The 18,619-nt window shown below is 39.9% G+C and overlaps 3 protein-coding genes across 3 annotated transcripts; 1 reads left to right on the forward strand and 2 right to left on the reverse strand.

Moving 5' to 3' along the window:
• Positions 1 to 5,341: 5,341 nt before the first annotated feature.
• Positions 5,342 to 7,842, reverse strand: LOC127761433 (50S ribosomal protein L9, chloroplastic). Its single transcript, XM_052285725.1, has 7 exons — positions 7,679 to 7,842; positions 6,882 to 7,009; positions 6,486 to 6,531; positions 6,119 to 6,216; positions 5,987 to 6,034; positions 5,696 to 5,882; positions 5,342 to 5,578 (listed from the first exon to the last, which is right to left on the reverse strand). The coding sequence occupies exons 1-6, from the start codon at positions 7,799 to 7,801 to the stop codon at positions 5,762 to 5,764; spliced, it is 564 nt and encodes a 187-aa protein (XP_052141685.1). The 5' UTR covers positions 7,802 to 7,842; the 3' UTR covers positions 5,342 to 5,578; positions 5,696 to 5,761.
• A 1,302-nt stretch (positions 7,843 to 9,144) lies between these two features.
• Positions 9,145 to 10,418, forward strand: LOC127763970 (4-coumarate--CoA ligase-like 3). Its single transcript, XM_052288775.1, has 2 exons — positions 9,145 to 10,217; positions 10,318 to 10,418. The coding sequence occupies exons 1-2, from the start codon at positions 9,145 to 9,147 to the stop codon at positions 10,397 to 10,399; spliced, it is 1,155 nt and encodes a 384-aa protein (XP_052144735.1). The 3' UTR covers positions 10,400 to 10,418.
• Positions 10,419 to 10,501: 83 nt separating this feature from the next.
• Positions 10,502 to 16,788, reverse strand: LOC127763969 (acyl-CoA-binding domain-containing protein 4). The gene is made up of 14 exons (XM_052288774.1): positions 16,482 to 16,788; positions 15,527 to 15,604; positions 15,319 to 15,438; positions 15,141 to 15,210; positions 14,382 to 14,443; positions 14,115 to 14,254; positions 13,906 to 14,032; positions 13,331 to 13,445; positions 13,156 to 13,244; positions 12,639 to 12,722; positions 12,092 to 12,415; positions 11,950 to 12,009; positions 11,657 to 11,835; positions 10,502 to 10,925 (listed from the first exon to the last, which is right to left on the reverse strand). Coding segments are annotated over exons 1-14 (1,560 nt in total). The 5' UTR covers positions 16,593 to 16,788; the 3' UTR covers positions 10,502 to 10,924.
• Between the last annotated feature and the right edge of the window lie 1,831 nt (positions 16,789 to 18,619).

The raw sequence follows: 18,619 nt of genomic DNA on the forward strand, positions 1-18,619 counted from the left end.
AAGTCACACTAAAAGAATATTTGATGATGAATTAAATCATAATAATTAAATGATAATTATATAATTTTTTAATAAGATAAATGCTCAAATATATCTTAAAAAAATCAACAGCGTTATATATTAAAAAATTAAAAAAACAGATAGAGTATTTATTTAGAGGGTAACATAGCGGGGATATTTACATTCGTTTGAGCAAGTGACAGTAAAGAAACAAAAAGAAGGAACAAACCAACAAGGTCATTTTCGATAGGCTACGCAGGCCGGCCGGCCGGCCGAAACAAATGGGTCACAATTAAGCACGAATTTAATTGGGGAAACGCCATCATGTCATTCACTGGATCGAATCTGCAAGATTTAATTAAGCCGTACTCCGTTCCGTTCCAATCCATACAACGATTTTTTTGGTTGCTCGGTTCGGTCGGTTGTTCATGTGTCTCAATATCTCCTCTCCTTTTCTTCTTTTTTTTTTCCCTTCTTCTTTTAACGATGCAGTAGTGTACTGCCCACATCACAAATTATAAATGTTTTGACGTCTCTGTCTCAATATACTTGTCCATTGACAAATTTGGAAGTGTGTTTAGTTAGTTCAACATTCCCGTTCCATACCTCCACTTGCAGTATTTTATATACGTCATTTCTTTTCTATATATACATGTCATTTCATATATAGACATCTGTACTCCTTATTAGGAGGTTATGTTGGTGACAGTGAATCTAATACCCTATTTACTCTATGAACTTCATAATAGAAAACAATCAAATCTAAATAAATAGTCATATATAAAATCATATTTAGATGAATATCCCCTAAATTAAAAATATACATAACGCATTTTATGAACAAAAGTATATTGCTATTTATTTTAGGTAATATTATTACATTATATTTTCTTTTTTTGAGTAAAGTATGGGTATTTAGCTAGTACGTGAAAAACAAGGAAAAAAACTGGGGTTTTTTAAGGCAGAAGTGAGTCCGATTCATCTTGATCATCTACATCAATGCCGTCTTAATTAATTACCTGTAAATTAAGTGAAGGCCACTATCTTTCCTTGATTAGTTAATAGTACAATTTTCCAGCTAAGCTAAGCTGTCCGACCAGTTAACGAGCATCAGGCAGGAGGATCATCATATCCTGCTGATTAAATTAAGTTTGGGACAGAGAATTGCTAGTTAGCTCCGTGTCCCTTCAAACATCATACATTCAAATGGAAGATGATATATATAGGAGTAATATAATATATCTATGCATATCCAGTTGCGTCGTACAGTGTTATGAATTGTCCTCATATATATCGATCAGTCGTATTCATATAACTTTGTCCCTTGTTTGTTTTCAATCTTCTTTCTCATGTGGTTGCAGTACGAACCAAAATTGAAAACGATATTATTCCAAAAAAAAAAAAAAGGAAACGATATACATAATGGCTTGTGGCTGTATACATATATCCACGATATAGTAGCTAGTACTGTGGATATGATTTAGTAGAACCGTATAGTACACGTGAATCAATTAAGTACATATATGTTTAGAAAAAAATGATGATGTGGTGGTAAAGTCAGGGGTGCATACTATGTATGACGTACTCCAACGGACCATTACTAACCTTTAAACAATAATATCCATAGATATTACGTATATGTGGTTTATACTATCAATAGAAATTTAGTAAGCTCAGATTTATTATTGGTTGTTATTTCCTTAGAGTATATGTTAGAATACGTATTTGTGAATGTGTGAGTGTGCCGTGCGTATAAATCATCTAACCGGAAAAAAAAAGAAAAAAAATCAAGTACAGGTGTTATAGCAGCTGATGACAGCAATCAACTCATCGTGACATTGACATGAATGTGTTTATTTGCTCATCTCTGATTAACCGGTCGGTCGGTCGGTTATCTGCCACGTGTTTCGCACACTGTGCATACGTATGCATGCATATTAACATCAATCACAGAGACAAACTACATATCAAATTAAACGTTCGGATGCAAATTAAGATATTTCCACTAACTGGCTAGCTTGTGTTAGCTATAGCTAGCTAGCTTATTTATCAATAAAAACATACAGAACCATGTATATATTATGGTTTCATTAAACAAAAGTAAACCATATTTCATATTTAGGGATCAAACTTCAGTGGTTGAGATATATTCGACGAACGTAAACAAATACACAAAAACTTTCAATCGAATGTATCTCGCCAAACAAGATCAAAGAAGAATATGTGATGCAAGCAAAACATGAACATTATGCGCAATTCGTATATGGACATGGCATAATTAAAAAGTTACGGGTAATGGAGATGACCTGTTAAATGTGTATCTTTTGTTGCTTTGCATCGACCGGTCGGTTCATTGATTTCAAGGTAGATCAGATGCTGATGCTCTGTGTTAATAATTGTTTATGAGCTATAAGCTAGCTAGTGGAAGCCCATGGATTGATGAAATACAAGCTGGGAAGCAAGATGCAAAGCAGAGCACACATTTCTATTTTTTTTAAGTGCCAAATTTGCAACATGCTAAAGCAGCGGTTTTCGTGATCAAGCTAATTTAAAACGAGCTAGCAAAAATATTCTGCAATCTTTGGAAGTTGAAATGTAGGATGGATGGATTGATTGATTCTACAGAAAGTGAGAACAACTTTGGCCACATATATATGTTTTCTTCCACTGAAAATTCTTGCAAGCTAAGGAAAGAATTAACAATCAAAATAACTTCATCTTTTTTTAGCTTTTGACATGAATTAAGATCACCAAAAAGATTCCTTGTTTTGTTGTAGAGAGTATAACATAAAGAAAATGAATCTTTGTACAGAAAGAGCGAAAGATTGATATCCACATTATATTGGTCGTATACTTTGGGAAAAGAAAGAAATTAAAGGACGGTAATGACCGCCTTTTTCCTCCTGAAGAAAACAGTTGAGATCATCAGACTATAATATCGTTTTGGATGCATGGTATACGTGCATGCAAAACACAAAAGGTTGTACTTACGTAGAGAGCTAATTTCAACCATGGACCATTTTTTTTATAATTAAAGAAAGTACGCTATCAGTTGGAAATGTACTTTATGAGAAAGTTGGATGGAAGATTGGAAGAGAGATAGACGCGTGGTTGGTGGTCCGTGCCTTTTGATCGTATGAACGTATGATCATAGCATCATTTTGGTCTTGATTTTGCAGCACATGTACACACATGTAACAGTATTAGTACGTGTGTGTAGCCCACTTAATTATTAGTAATCGAGACTTTGTTTAATGTGTGGATCGAGTCGAGTGAGCACATATATTCCGGCACGCACTACAGTGTACTATAGTATAGTGTTTCTGGTGTGCATTTTGTTTGATCTCCTTTTCAATTCGCCAGCTAGCTTAACTGGATCACCTTTGTTTTTGTCTTTCCTTTTTTTTAACGGGGTACATGGCACGCGTCTACGTCTTGTATGCTGCAAAATGATACTCCCTCCGTTTCAAAATATTTGACACCGTTAACTTTTTAATACGTATTTGACTATTCGTCTTATTCAAAAAATTTAAGTAATTATTTATACTTTTTATATCATTTGATTCATTGTTAAATATACTTTCATGTACACATATAGTTTTACATATTTTATAATTTTTTTTAATAAGACGAACGGTCAAACATATGTTAAAAAATCAACGGTGTCAAACATTTTAAAACGGAGGGAGTACAATCATACAGCTGATAGCTAGATGCATGCGTGCTAAGCATATAGGCATCTGATCCCTGATCAGAACCTGAAAAGTGCACGAGACGAGAGCCAAACTGTACGCACGAATGCACGATCGTGCTGTCACCATGCATGGATGCCAAGCATATATCATGTGTTAGAGTGAGAGTGAGACTACTCTTTTTTCTGTTCATGAGTATATGCTGTTCATGAGCACTACTCTTTTCTTTTCACCCCAAAAGGTACTTTATGTTTCTCCTAATTTAAATTAACTTTAACCAAATTTATAGAAAGATATCAATACCTATAACACTAAAATTAGCATAAAAAATCTACCATTGAACATGTTTTGTAGGTACTTCATCCATTCAAAAATATAAATATTTCCATATTCATTTTGAAAAACGTACTGAAATGTTTATATTTTTTTAATAGCTAAAGTATTTGTTCTATGTAAAAGTGCTGATTTATTTCTCTGTGAACTTGATTAACCTATAACACCATCAAACCTTACAATATGAAACAGAGTAACTATATTTTTCTTTCTCAAGGAACTACCTTGTGTACTCTCTGCAGTCAACTTTACTGTGCCATTGTCATTGACATGTGGGCTCGACGACATATCGGGTCCATATATCAGTGACAAAGGCACAGTATATTAACCGCAGAGCAGAGGATCCTGATCCGTGTACTACTACTGTTCTGTTCTTCCATATCCCTAGAGGCAGCTGGCTGAGAGGACTCAATCAATTAACTGGTGATCGATTTGATTTGATCTGATTTGATGTGCATCGTCGTTGCCCCTGTTCTGTTTTCTTAATCAAGCAGCAGTAATTTTCCAACTCATTCGATTCCAATAGGTAGATATAGATAGGTAGCCTGTTGCTGTATGAACTATCGGCGTCACCCACCATGGAGATCGAATTAAGGTCATGGATGCATGAATGCGGCCCTACGTCCGTCTAAAACATGACACAAACCAAAAGACAAAAAAATATTGTGTGGGTTTGGTTTATCGGACGGCGCCGCTCTTACTCTGGAGTACTTACCTTAGCTTGCGCCTGCAGATTCTATAATTATCTATTGACCGTTTCGTCTAACACTGATCTCATCCTCCTAATCCTTGCACTCACCTACTTATACTTGATTTAATTATTTAAGTCTAATCAAAATATCTCTCTGATATTGAGCTCTTTTTTTTTCTCCCTTTGAGCTGTCTATATATGTGATCTAATCGAATCAGCCGGACTGATCCTCAACTACACGCTTCATCATCCAACGCTCCAGTGCTCCACCATCTGCATTCCAATTTCCAAACCACTTCCCTAACTTTTTCCACCCTCACCCACAAACAAATCTAACCCAAATAGTTTATGTACTAACAGGATGACTAATTAGCTCAGCTTTGCCCGCGGCACACACTTTTGGCATATAAAGTCCGTGTCAAAGTTTCAGATGAAAAGTTTCTGGATGGAAGTTTCCAAACGAAGGTTTTTTCAGATGAAAGTTTTCATTAAAAAATGTGTTGAAATCCCTATGTTTGGGCCTAATAATACAGCGACCAAGCGGCCCAACCTACGACCACCAGACTGCCTACGTACCATTTTGGCCCACCCAACCCAAATATTGTAGTAGCTCTATCAAACTATATGACTATAAAGAAGGTGCACCTTTAAACAAGATTACAAGACAAGTATCAGTTGCTCTAGACTCTGAACCCTTTGTTGTTTACATCATGCCCATTTAACCCCATAACATTAACACAAATAAATTTGTCAAAAAAAAAAGGTGCAAGAAACTGACTTTACAGGTAGGATGGACAGTGGCAATGTGTAAAGACCAAGCCCCGTGATGTGACACTGCACCTTGGAGTTTCAGCAAAAATCTCTGCAAGTAAATCATTGCATGAATTCAGCTGCTAACACAATTGACGAAATGTTATATGACAGCTTAAGAACGGAGCAAAAGGTAAGGAACAATGGAATGCCTTGCAGATGAGCTTACCTGGTGAAATCAGAATTCATCCAAAGCCCACCATCCACTAAAGATTCAATCAAGCAGCTTCAGGGCTTATTTCGCATATACGGTCAGCCTTACTTGAGCTGTGACTTCAGGGTGAAGCTTAATCTCTGCAATGTATTCCCCAATTTCACGAATTTCTGGCACTGTCACGAGACGCTTGTCGACATCCCTACATGAAATAGTTTCCGGTAAGCAAAGCAACAGCAGCAAATAGAGCATCGCAATCCTTCCTTATAAAAGGTAGTGATTGTCAGTGCACTTAGAAGGGCATACCTATTAAGTTGTGACTTTATGATGTCAACAAGATCTTGTGCTGTGACGCTGTAGAATAGAAGAAAAACTTGTTATTAAGTGCAAGTAAAATAAGACGATACATAAAGAACTATCTACTCGATAAAAACTTGCCTCCCAAATATCTGTTTTCCTTTCCCACCTTTACGTGGCACTTTGAATGCCCCAATAGTTTCAAAAACACGGGCAAGTTGCTGTGCCTCTTCTTTTACCTACTCAAGCACAAATGCTCAACGGGGTAAGATTATGCTAACACTGGATGAAAGTTCTTATACTCTTATGGAAAATGATATTGGTAGGAACAAATCATGCTTTAGACTTTTTACAAAATAAGCTAAACCACAACTACGTACCCTGGAGAACAAGGATTAGTAGGGTATAACTACCACAGTAGTTTTTAGACAGACAGGAACAAATAGGAATAAGTTTCAACTATATCAATTCTTACTGAGTCCACAAATAGAATAATAGGTTTACTTACCCGCTTCTTTTCAGCATCTATCCTCTCCTGTTCTACTTGCATTTCCCTGTAGACAGCAGCAGAGGAAATTAAGTAGCTTACTAGCCATCCTTTTACAAGAACTAATTGAACATGTTGAACACCCCAGAAGAACTGAACTAGAAATGCAGAATAGGCATCTATAAAAGTTTGCAGATTTATATGTCAATCCTGGGCTCCACAAGGAGGCAAGAGATACAATGGCTAACACAACAGAATAAATAGCTGCAAATTTACACCTGCAGCATACTGTGAAAACCAACTACGATGAAACATAAGCATACGTCAATTAATTTACTAGGAGCACCTATCTGTTGGTTGAAACATAGCCTATACAATTCGTGAGATGTGGTAAATGACTGTAAGACAGAAGATTACTTGAGTACTTCTGGGGTGAGCAGCGTTGCCTTGCCCTTTGGCAGAAGGAAGTTGCGGTAGAACCCGGCCCTCACTTTGAGCGTGTCCCCTTTCTTCCCCACCTCTGCTATGTCATCTGTCAGTATGACCTGGGAGAAAAAGAAACTCAAGTGAAGTAAATCAAATACGGAATCGTGCATTACATGCTAAAGTATAGAAATGCATAATAGACAAGGAAGATGATGACATAGGCTTGGAACATTTTACAGTTTACAGGTGCAAATTTTGAACTGGGTGTATCTAGATGCCTTTTAGTTGCAACTTTCCCTACAAACAAACAGCATGGCCAAACCAACAATTCCGGCGTTCCGGGGCATATAACAGAATCATATTAGAGATGACTTTTGCATCTGAGTTGGCAATGCTAAGAGGCACCTAATTAAAAACATGACGATAGTTTCTTCCATTTCCATGTACTGCATCAGAGCATGCGTCCATGGCAATGTATCTTTTCCTATAATCAGATGTGTGAATGCACACAGTAATCTTAAGCTTACAGCTGCTGCATTTCGAATTTTTCGATCGATGGAATGCAGTCGCATGCGCTTTGTAATCTACTGTACTGATTAGTGGACAGGGTGGTGACAGACAGTACATTGGGTATGGCTAGTTCTAAAAGAGGCAAAACAAAAGCATCACCAGCAACAGCTTGTTCAATCAGTCAGTACTAGTACTGCTTTGCTCGAACGAATCGCAATTAAATACATACATACATACATGCTGCAAATGTGGAGAGAAAATACAAGTGGAAGCCAAACCTGGCGATACTTCTTGACCTTGCCCTGGGCGACGACGACCAGCGACGGGGAGCGGCGCGGCGGGAGGCGGGAGGAGGGGGCGGAGGAGGAGGCGGCGGAGCTCCAGGCGAGCGTGGAGGCCATGGCGTTGGGGATGGATTGCGGGGGAAGGGAAGGAACTGCGGCTGCTGCTCTCTTATCCACTTCCCCAACGGATTTGGTGCCCTCTCTCTTGGGCTTTGCGCTGCTTTGGGCCTTTCAAATCGGCCCAGTATCAAAGGTTTTCTTCGGGGTTGTCATGGGCTTGAAGATTAAGGGTCATTTTGGTTTGGCGCTCCTTCTTGCCTTACTAATTCTTTGATAACTTAAAGGTCAAAAATAAATTATTTGGTAACTTTGAATAGTTAACACGTAACTATTTGAATTAGAGTCAAATTTTGCTAAATCAATAAGGTGAAGCCAAATAGACAATAACAAAAATTTAGTAATACCAAAATTTACTCAAGATTTGGCATTGCCAATATTTTGGCATGGTTTCATACCAAACAAGTCGTAATAATAATCCACCAAATTGTAACCTCCTTCCACTCAACGTATAGAGAAAGGTAGGAGATATATATGTACGTGATACCTCGACGATATTACTAAGATAGATAGATAGTACATGTGATGCCAAGATGTTATAACATACATCGAGAGAAACACTCAGGGGTCTTTCGGCTAGCTCCACAAGGTGATAGCCTAAACGACCTGGGTTCGTAACCTCACCCCTTCTAATTATTTGATATTAGATCCTTCACTAATATTCATGTTATAACATACATCGAGAAATATATTATTATAACACTGTTTTGGTGCTATCTTGAAACTCAACGATACATCACTAGCTACCATTACGTATAAACGTGTATTAATAGTATAAGCAAATATCAACGAGTATCATCAAGTATCAATGTGCAAGAACGAGTATTAGCAAATACTCCGTATCTTCATGAATAATATCAAAGAGTATAATCAAGTATCATTGTTTAATTATCAACGAGTATCATCAAAATATCATCCTCGTATATCATACTCCAGTATCATCTTGTTGTACTTTTTCTGACAAAAGATCTCCAGCTGGTGACCTGTTTCTCAAAAGGAAAACAAATTAAAAAAAAAACCTAGCAAATCGTTCTTAAAAAGAATGGCGATTATATATCTTATTGAATTAGTATGTCTACTGCTCAACGAGATGAGAAAACCGAAGAGAAGAGGGGTATATAATCGAGTATATGTCGTCGTCGTCGTCGTCGTCATGTCATGCAGCCGTCCATGACTTCGTCCTTCCCGCCATCGGAGAAACCAAACAAGCGGACTCCACGAAGCTAGCTAAGCTAGCTAGCGCGCCAAAACTTTAAAAATCCTCACACCCTCTTCCACCTTCGCTTCATCTCCAATCCAATTCTCCATCGATCGTTACACCCAAAGATCGAGATACCAATACCATGGAGGAAATCTTGGAATCCGAGTACTCGGCCGCCGCCGCCGCCGGCGACGCGGCGTCCTTCGTGCTCTCCCGCTTGCCCCACCCCGACACCACGGCCTCCGCCGCTGCCGCCTTCGTCGTCGACGTCGCCGGCGCCGGCGGCGGACGAACGACGACGCTCTCGTTCGTCGCCCTCCGCCGTGCCGCGCTCTCCCTCGCCTCGGGGCTCCGGTTCGGGCTCGGCCTCCGCCGTGGCGACGCCGTTCTGGTGCTCTCGCCCAACTCGCTCCTGCTCCCGCCCATAGTTCTTGGCGTTCTGGCCGCCGGTGGCGTGGTGGTCGCCGCCGACCCGGGCTCCACGGCTGAGGAGGTGGCCACCGTGGCGCGCAGCTCGGGCGCGGTGGTCGTCGTCGCGGCGCCGGAGGTGGCCGAGAAGGTCGCCGGAGCAGGCGTGCCGCTGCTGCTCACGTCACGATCAATGGATCCCCGTGCGCTCTCCGCGGAGGAGCTCATGGACGACGGTGACCCGACGGCGTTGGCTTCTCCTGAGGCGTCGGCGGCGGCGGCGAGGCCACGACCATCGGATGTAGCTTTCGTGTTCTACTCCTCGGCGACCACCAAGACGGCGGCGACCATGACGCACGCCGACCTCATCGCCGCCGTCTCCGGCGCAAGCTTGCCGGAGGAGGGCCGTGTTTGCTTGGCGTCTCTCCCCATCTGCAGCGTCCACGGCTTGCCGCTGCTCGCCCTCGCGCTCCCAGCCGCCGGAGTGACCACGGTGCTGCTCGCCGCCTCGCCGTCTTCCGATCCAACGGCGGCCAGGGAGGCGGCGGCCGCGCACGGCGCCACCGACGTCGTGGCGACGCCTGACGTCGCGGCGGCGCTCGCGGCTCCCCTGACGATGCTCTCCTCGCTGAGGAGGGTGACGGTGGTGCCTGCTCTCGCGACGACGGAGGCGCGGCAGGCGTTCCGGCGGTGGCTGCCGTGGGTCGAGCTGACAGAGATGTCCGGCTCGCCGGAGAAGATGATGGCGTCAGCTTCGGAGCAAGTGCAGGTGGCGCCTGACGCTGCAAGCGCCGCGGTGATAGCACAGTAAGTGCGCCCTTACTGAAGATTCTATGTATCAGTCAATATTTGACACTGACGAAAAAATGGCACATTTCACCTTCTTTACATGTCAAAATTCTTGCAGGCAAAACAGCGGAAAGGCCCATTCAATATCAGTGACAAGTGAACCAACTTCTTCGGTAAAATTCTCGACTCAACATCACTAGAAAAATCATGCATGAAAACATATGTACTAGAACAAACATTGGCAAGGAACGATGTCCTTCTCGGGGTTTATGAATGAGATACACAGAATTGAGACATGCATATAGTGACAACTGAACCAAATTTATATCTGAATAGTATATTTGCAAGTTTGAGGTATATAAACAATGTATTCATCCCCTCGCCGAAACCAATGAACACTTTCTACTTCTGTAACACCGACTACAGAAAAGTATGCCATGACGAACACAAAATTAATAACTAATCAATTATTTCTAGAATGTGATACAAATGATTCGGTATATTTGTATGATGTTATGCTCTTACTATTGAATGTCTAACTTGCCTATGGAAAATTTCTACCAGGTGCCACTACTTAAGAAGATTCAGAAGACTGTCTTGGGAGATATTATCTCAAAATCAACCGCGAACAAGATCTTGAGGGAGCACCCAGAAATTATCTCAAAACTGTAGCAGCTCTGCATGCGTCTCTCTGCTTGGTAGCTGCTTGTCTTGGTGTTGGTGGACCTGACAACCATGCTCAAAGGGTTACAAGCACTGCAAAAGTTGTACTGTGAAATATAGCGAATTGAATGAGTGGCAACAGATTACGAAATTATAGTCTGAATCAAATTGTATGGAAACGGGCATAATGCATGATAGGAGAAAAATGCAGTATTTATGCTAGCACTTGATTTCTGTACCTTCAGCCTCCAGGACTTAAGTGACAACTCTGTGTGTGAATTTGTATTTGGAGTACAGAAGAAATGCAGGTCTAAATTCAAATAACCTCTGTGGGTACGTGACTACATGTATTTGGTATCACAGCATTTTAGCAAATATCTTTGTCTCGAACACGCAGGAGATCTACATTTTAGCAAATACGACTTGCATATGATTATATATATGATATGACATTTTGACCAAGAAAAGGTTCTACCCCAGATGATCTGTTATTGGGTTCATTTCACAAATACCAACTTTTTTATCGGCCGACTCACACAACCACTACATAGGAAGAAATACTATAAAACAATAACTCTTGAAATGTTCGTGTTGCCGATCGTTATATATTACCATTTTATATCAATGTTACAATAGCAATACCAAAATGAGTTAAAATTGGCAGCTCACAAATCTCATCATTCTTAAAATAAAGTTCCAGTAGTAAAGTGGTGCAAAACAAAAGCGCTTTGACAATTACTTAAAGCACAAGTACACCAGAAGTTCCACTCCAGGATGTTGCAAGTAGCACTTACTATTCATCATCAGAGATCTCTGCACTTCCTGCCACCCACTTCCAAACACCCCCAGATTTCTGTCTTTGAGCAGTTGTCATGGTTTGCTCCACCTGAGATATTTGTTGCCGCAACACTTCTAGTTCATTCTCCAAAGAATCAGTAGATTCCAGTCTTTTATGAGCAGCAGCAATTTGGGACTGAATTAACGAGAATAAGGAAATAGGTTAGCGTTCAGAAGCATGTAAAAGGATCAAACAAAAGAAGATGGCATGCTCATGCTTAGAACTCATTGTAGTGCATTAAGACAGAACCTCCAGTTTCTGGCACCTAGAACCCTCTGCTGCTAACTGATGTTGAACTGATTTAAGCTCCTTCATAAGAAAGAAAAACAGTGAGGATTTATTAGAGATGAATTGAGAATTCCATTTTACAAAATGGAAAATAAACATGTACCTTTGTCAATTCACCATGCGATAACTTTACCATATCTAGTCTATCCTTTAGTTTTGAGTTTTCATCACGAACTTCTGCCAGTCTGGACTCTAGCTTGCCTTTCTCTCCATTAAGTGCATCAAGTTCAGTAGTAATTTGTTTGGAAGAACCTGAAGGCTGAACTCTCTTCACATCTAAATCATCCGTTGCAACAATGTCTCTGGTTTTCTCATCAGTTATTACAGCATAGGCAGCTGTCACAGAAGCAGCTGCGGCGGCAGCAGCTGGTGATTGGAGCAGACGAGGTTGCACTAAATTCCTTGGCTTAAGTTTCATAACAAATATCTGCAGCAGTGTCCACTTGTGAAGAAATTGCAAATGGAAAAATGTGCACCAAAAAGGAAGGGAAGATGAAAAGAGAAAAAAGATGCAAATTCATCCTGAGTGTGTCAAGCATTGAAGGCACAAGACATGTGACACCTAAAAGTAAAAAATCTACAGATGGATCATTTCAAAGCTGAATTGAAGTACTATGCATAGAACTAAGTCACTCTTTTAAATTCAATACCTCATTATTGTATTGTCCATTGTAACCACCAAAGGCAACCAGAAACTTTTCGCCATCAACTATGGTTGAGCAAAGAGTGAGACCCTGAAAAGTTTTTTTTTAAAAAAAAGAAATATAATATTAAAGAAAAGTTGTCAGCAAAGCAAAATCCATTATGTTCTTAAAACAGTAGAAAGAGAAGCATCCACATTTGCTGTCAGGGACTTGAAATTACTGCTGAAGTTTGAGGAAAAAGAAAATTATCTATACCATAAATTGTGGTGGGTACAGATTATGATGATGTAGATTGATCAGAAATATATAGGAGTTGTTAAAGCTGTATAAGAAATACGATTTCATTTTCAGCAATCGCCACAGAACTGTGCAGGAAATTCGGCTAGTTTACTATTAACATGATTTGTTTTACGTAAGTATAGAGGAAGGAACTTCCTATTCAAATGTGTTTGTTCTCACAGTTGTGCGATAGAAATTTATATGAGCAAAATTTATCACAGAACTAGGTAGCACAATTGTTTACCTCACAAGCAAGCGGATCTCGGGCTGGCACACTGGTGACTACAGACCAAACGAACTTGGAAGCATTCATCATAATTGTATCAGTAGAACCTGCATCGTTGTATTTTCTAGCTACTTCAGCAGCACAGGTGGTGCAAATAAAATGAAAATATGAGCATCATGTGTTCAGGAATTACCACTTGCGTTATCTCCGCCACCAACTATGTACCAATTTTCATCAATCATGGTACCAGCATGACCACTCCTAGGATTTATGTGCGCGCCTTGAGTGTCAGGTTGAGACCACTCCATCTGTAAGCATTAAGCTTCACTTAATCAAGAATGAATAGAAAACAATGTTCATAGGAGTATTAGTCAAATCATAACTTGGGTTGATATAAGGGGAGGAAATAAAATTCTCCTTCATTCAGAAGCACAACATGATTTGTTTTATGTACCTATTGCCAGCTTAGGATATACGGTAGTTGCTGTTAAGTTTTCGCCATAACAGACTGAAGTTGGATCTTAGTCATTGCATACAACCACCCAGAAATTCAACCTTAGTTTCCATTAACTGGATACAGTTTGAAACTTGAAAGGCCTACTAGAACCTAGAACTACCAGTGCGGGGGGTTTGGAGATCTTCAATAGGCAATCAATGAATAAATATCAAGACAACTGAGTAACTTTTTGCCTTTGAAACTTATGGTATGTGACTCAATGCACAAATCCATCTGTATGGCAAGATACATGGAGAGTATTCAACACTTACAGTTTGCAAGTCAAGAAGGTAGATATCACTAAAGCATGTAGAGTGAGAGGAACCGCCAAAGATCAAAAGATACTGATCAGCATAAACAGCAGCTGAATGATCATACCTAGGAGCTGGACCACCTTTCCTATTTCACACAAAGATAATAATGAATTATGCAATAACAATACGTAAATGGAACCTTGCACAATCAATAAATAAATTCTTACCCTGTTTTAACTTCTTCCCACATCATTGTCTCCAGGTCAAGTATATGAAGGTCGTTCAGAAGTCGCCTCTTGTTATCCTCTCCACCAAACATTATCAGTCGAGAACCAACCAGGGATACAGATTGACCACCACGAGATATCTGGTTGAGAAAAACAGAGAAGTTCAGTATTCAGAAAATTCTGCAGAAAATATATGCCAGCACATTCAGTTCTATCACTTCAAAAGAATTATTTTTTGTTTCAAGTACAAAAGGAAATGATTCTTACTGGAACTTTTCCATATGTATCAACAGAAGACCAGCTATTTGTCTCCACATTAATAAGGCAAACTGCATGCAGATAGTCAGCACTATCATTTAAGATAAATACCGGTCTTGAAATTTTAATAGAACATAATTAAAAAACTGCAAGGATGATATTACATGTTAGCAAGTACTATAGACTGTTTGGGGCACCTTGAAAGTGAGGCTAATTATGAAGCATATATGATTAAATAGAAAGTTCAGTACACTGTGTACAAGTGCATAACATAAGGAAATGTAAAAATCATCACTTAAAACAATATCAAAGTTAATCCGAACAGCCTTTAAACACATGAAACTACATCGAGTAATTATCTTAGTCAGCATTTCATTTGCATCTCATTTTTTTGCCAGGACATATGAAATGACATGGAGCAAGGAATAGTCGGTACCATTTTACAGGTAGAGGCAAAGAAAACCAGGAAAGGGTTCTGAACTAACGTACAGATTGCTTCAGTTCCCCTATTGGAGATTATCTATCTTAAGCGATAAATAGGTCCATATAAAGATGTAATGTACATATAGCCGCTTCAAATATTGCATCTATACAATATGTAAGGTCATAAAGGATCATGGTAATTGGTGGTGTGGCAAAGCAATAAAGTCATAAGTGGATTATTTAGCAATATATATGTCTAAGAAGATCTATGATAGGAAGATTATGTGCTCTATGTTTCAGTGTGACGATATCTATCAAATAATTGTAGAGCTTTTGAATGAGTACCTGAAACCTTGTTTGATGTTGATGTTCTGGTGTTCCCAGCTACAACCACAATATATTTTTTCCAGTTGACCTAAGTGGTGACACTATGTTAGCATAGGAAACATACCAATGTTGGATTGGATGATAAAAATATTGCTAAGTTGCCATACAAGTGAAAGAGAAAAGATAGTAAGTTTACCAGACTGTGGCCTGCTAGTGCAGGGAATGAAGGGTCTGTGGTATTATTTTCGATATTCAACTGACTTGAATCTCTAGCAGCACTTAATGCTGACCACTTGAGTGTCCTAAAATCAAAGACCTGTGAAGTTTTCCCTTGTTATGATATAGAAGGAGAAATGGCATGAGAAACATGATTTGTTAGAGTGCATTAGTGCAGACTGAAAAACCTGGATATCTGATAGATAGCGGCCATTACGACTCCCACCAACCACATAGAGTTTTTCACGAACCACTTCCGCAGCATGCTGTCATGTACTAGCACTTCAATAAAATATGATAGACAACATATGGAATAACCAAAGAACATCACGCTATTCAAGTTATCTTTTCTTTTCGGCGAACTCGCAAAAGCCTTGCGCATCGATATGTTAGCAGGAAAAGAGAGATTTTACAACTGCGACCTGCTGAGTGCTGACGCAGATCATGGGGGTTTACAGGGGAGAGGGAGGGCACGCTAGATTAACTAGGGTAGAAACCATACTCCTGAGAACAACAAGGAGAGGAGAAAAGGAGAAAGAGTAGTGACTAAGCACCAAGAAGATCTCCTAGGGGACTAGGCAACGCTGCAACCCAAAGATTTTCAAGTTATCCTTATCATATACTATCTTAAGGTTTAATGGGTTTCACAGTCTAACAAATGGAGCACACTACAACAACGGTTTCAGTATGCAGCCTTGCATAAACTCTTTGGCTTTAATCAGATAACCATGAAAACAGGACAGTAGGGAAATTACCAAAATGTGGCCACACCCGCGTATCTGAAACCAAAATTCTCTCAAGACTACTTCTGTCGGCCATTTCAGTCCTAATGCCAATCCCTCGGCATTGTCCCACTATACGCAGAGACGGCATCTCCAAAGCCACAGGATTAGGCACGCGGTTTGTCACATTTTCGCATTCGTTTGTTCTTAACGTGCGTTCCCTGAGAATTGATACGACAGCATCTACTACTCGCATTCGTTTGTTCTTAACGTGCGTTCCCTGAGAATTGATACGACAACATCTACTACTCCAACTGATCAATACAGACAAAATTACGAAAACTACTGCTACAACAATAAAAATTAAAAATCAGACGACAAGGCCGTGAGTAATCGGAGGTAGAAATGGAATTGGGCGCACCTTGTAACGCGCGGATGGGCGCGGGGATCCCCCGGCGGGGCTGAATGGGAGCCACTGGTCGTACGGCGCCGCCGCGAGGTCGCCGGCGTCGCCGTTGATCCCCTCCCCCATTTCCGCCTCGAATCTGCAGGGGATCGATGTGGATTGGAGGACGGGGATGGGCCGGGGTTTGGGGATCTGCGCGGTGGAAGCTTCCTCCGCGGATTGGATGGATTCCTCCCAGAATTTTGACTCGGAAAATTGGATCTGAGGCCGCGGCTCGGATTTCCAAGCGAGCGCGGATCACTGGAGTGGACTCCTCGTTGGTTTCTGCGTGTCACGTTCGCTATGAAATACGCCTCCCTGTTATGAAATCGTAAATGGAGCGCGAAGGCGTATGCACTGGAATGTGTTCTCACGTGCAGAAAACGTATTCTCGTGAATACGCGTTGGCTTACGATTGACGTAAATGGTGGCCTGTACATCTTTTGAAGGTGAATGCGCTGATGAGACGTTGGCATTCAACATGTACTTTGGTCCAAGTACTATAGGTGCGGAAGGAAAGTGTAGATTAATTATTGAATTGTCTATTGTTGTGCATATTATTGAATTTTTTTTACTGTAAACTGTATTTCTTTTATTAACGTACTCCCTACATACTCGTAAAGGAAGTCGTTTTGGACAGCGACACGGTCTCCAAAACACAACTTTAACTTCTTTTTTCTATAAAAATATTTATTAAAAAATAATATATGCATACTTATGTAAAAGTATTTTTCAAGACAAATCTATTCATATAATTTTTACATTTTCAAACTCAACAACTTGAGAGTTATTCATGATTTATATTCCTAAGGTTTGACTTAAACATTGTCCTAAATGAGTATGGAGGAAGTACAAATTTACTCAAATGTGCGTACGTAGTTAGTATTCCCTCCGTTCAGAAACAAATGTCGGTTTTTACTTTGAATTACCAATCTCTCACCAACTGTATTTTTATAAAATAATCTGATTATAGTATCAAAATTGTATCATTAGTTTGTAATCATAACCACTTTACTAATAGTTAAAGTTTACTACTGCTTGATCAGATCAAAACTAACAAAGATCAAAGAAGTACAAAAGTGATACGGAGTGCTATATAAAATGCGCAAACAAACTTATCGTGTGCCTTATGCGACAACTCGGAGACGTAATGCGATCGATACACCTTCCGTAAGAATGAGCTGAGGTTGACAAGGCATCCTCACTCTCTCTTCTCTATAATATTTTTAAAATCCTGATTAGGTGTCCAGTTAGAATCATTAACCTAATACTACGAAAGAGCTGAAAGTAGTGTGAATCTTAGAATTCTGGGCCTTTTGGAATTGTTTAGCTAGCCATATCTCGAATGACAGAAAGCGACTGAACTATTTAGCTAACACCGACAGGCAGACAACTGAAGAATGATGTCCAGATAGCTACCAGAACAATAGCATTTTTTTTTGTCATAACCAGATGAGTTTGGTTAAGCTAACGGATTAATTTTTGGTACGGTTGATACGCATGCAGTGATGTAGATGATGCGTGTGCTCTGAGAATTCTTGATACATCAGCAAAAGTTCTCCCGCTGTTAAATGGAATAGTAGTATTTGTTGGTGTGTATATGTTCAGGTTCTTGTTTCTGAATAAGGTAAACAATGACATGTTTTTGTCATGAAATCAGAAAAGATAGTACTGCTGATTGAACCCCACGCGTGTAGCGTGCTTATTTTCCAATGAGGAACAAATTGAGAAATGTTGGAGATAAAAGGTTAGAACAGTTAGGGGTTGGTAAGTTTGCTTTTTTCCCAACTACCTCTTGTTCCATCTTCCATACATGATGCATGCTTCACCGCCAATATGTCAATCTTCTGATAGCAGCTCGCATTTCATTTATAACAAACTTGTTTAACTATGAAAAAATTAAGTAGCTAAGAATGTAAGCACAAAGTCATAACCTTATTCAGTTTTGTTGTCTGATCTGAAAATTCAGACTGCAAAATGACCAGAAAAACCAAAGATCAGCATTATATTCGGATCGCATAAATGCTGAGAATTAAGGTAGATAAACCAAAACATAACATATACTATAGATTGCTCATCCTTCCCCACCATGTGTCATTAAGAGGACTCATCAT

This window comes from Oryza glaberrima, chromosome 2, assembly GCF_000147395.1.
Source record: "Oryza glaberrima chromosome 2, OglaRS2, whole genome shotgun sequence".
NCBI lineage: Eukaryota > Viridiplantae > Streptophyta > Magnoliopsida > Poales > Poaceae > Oryza > Oryza glaberrima.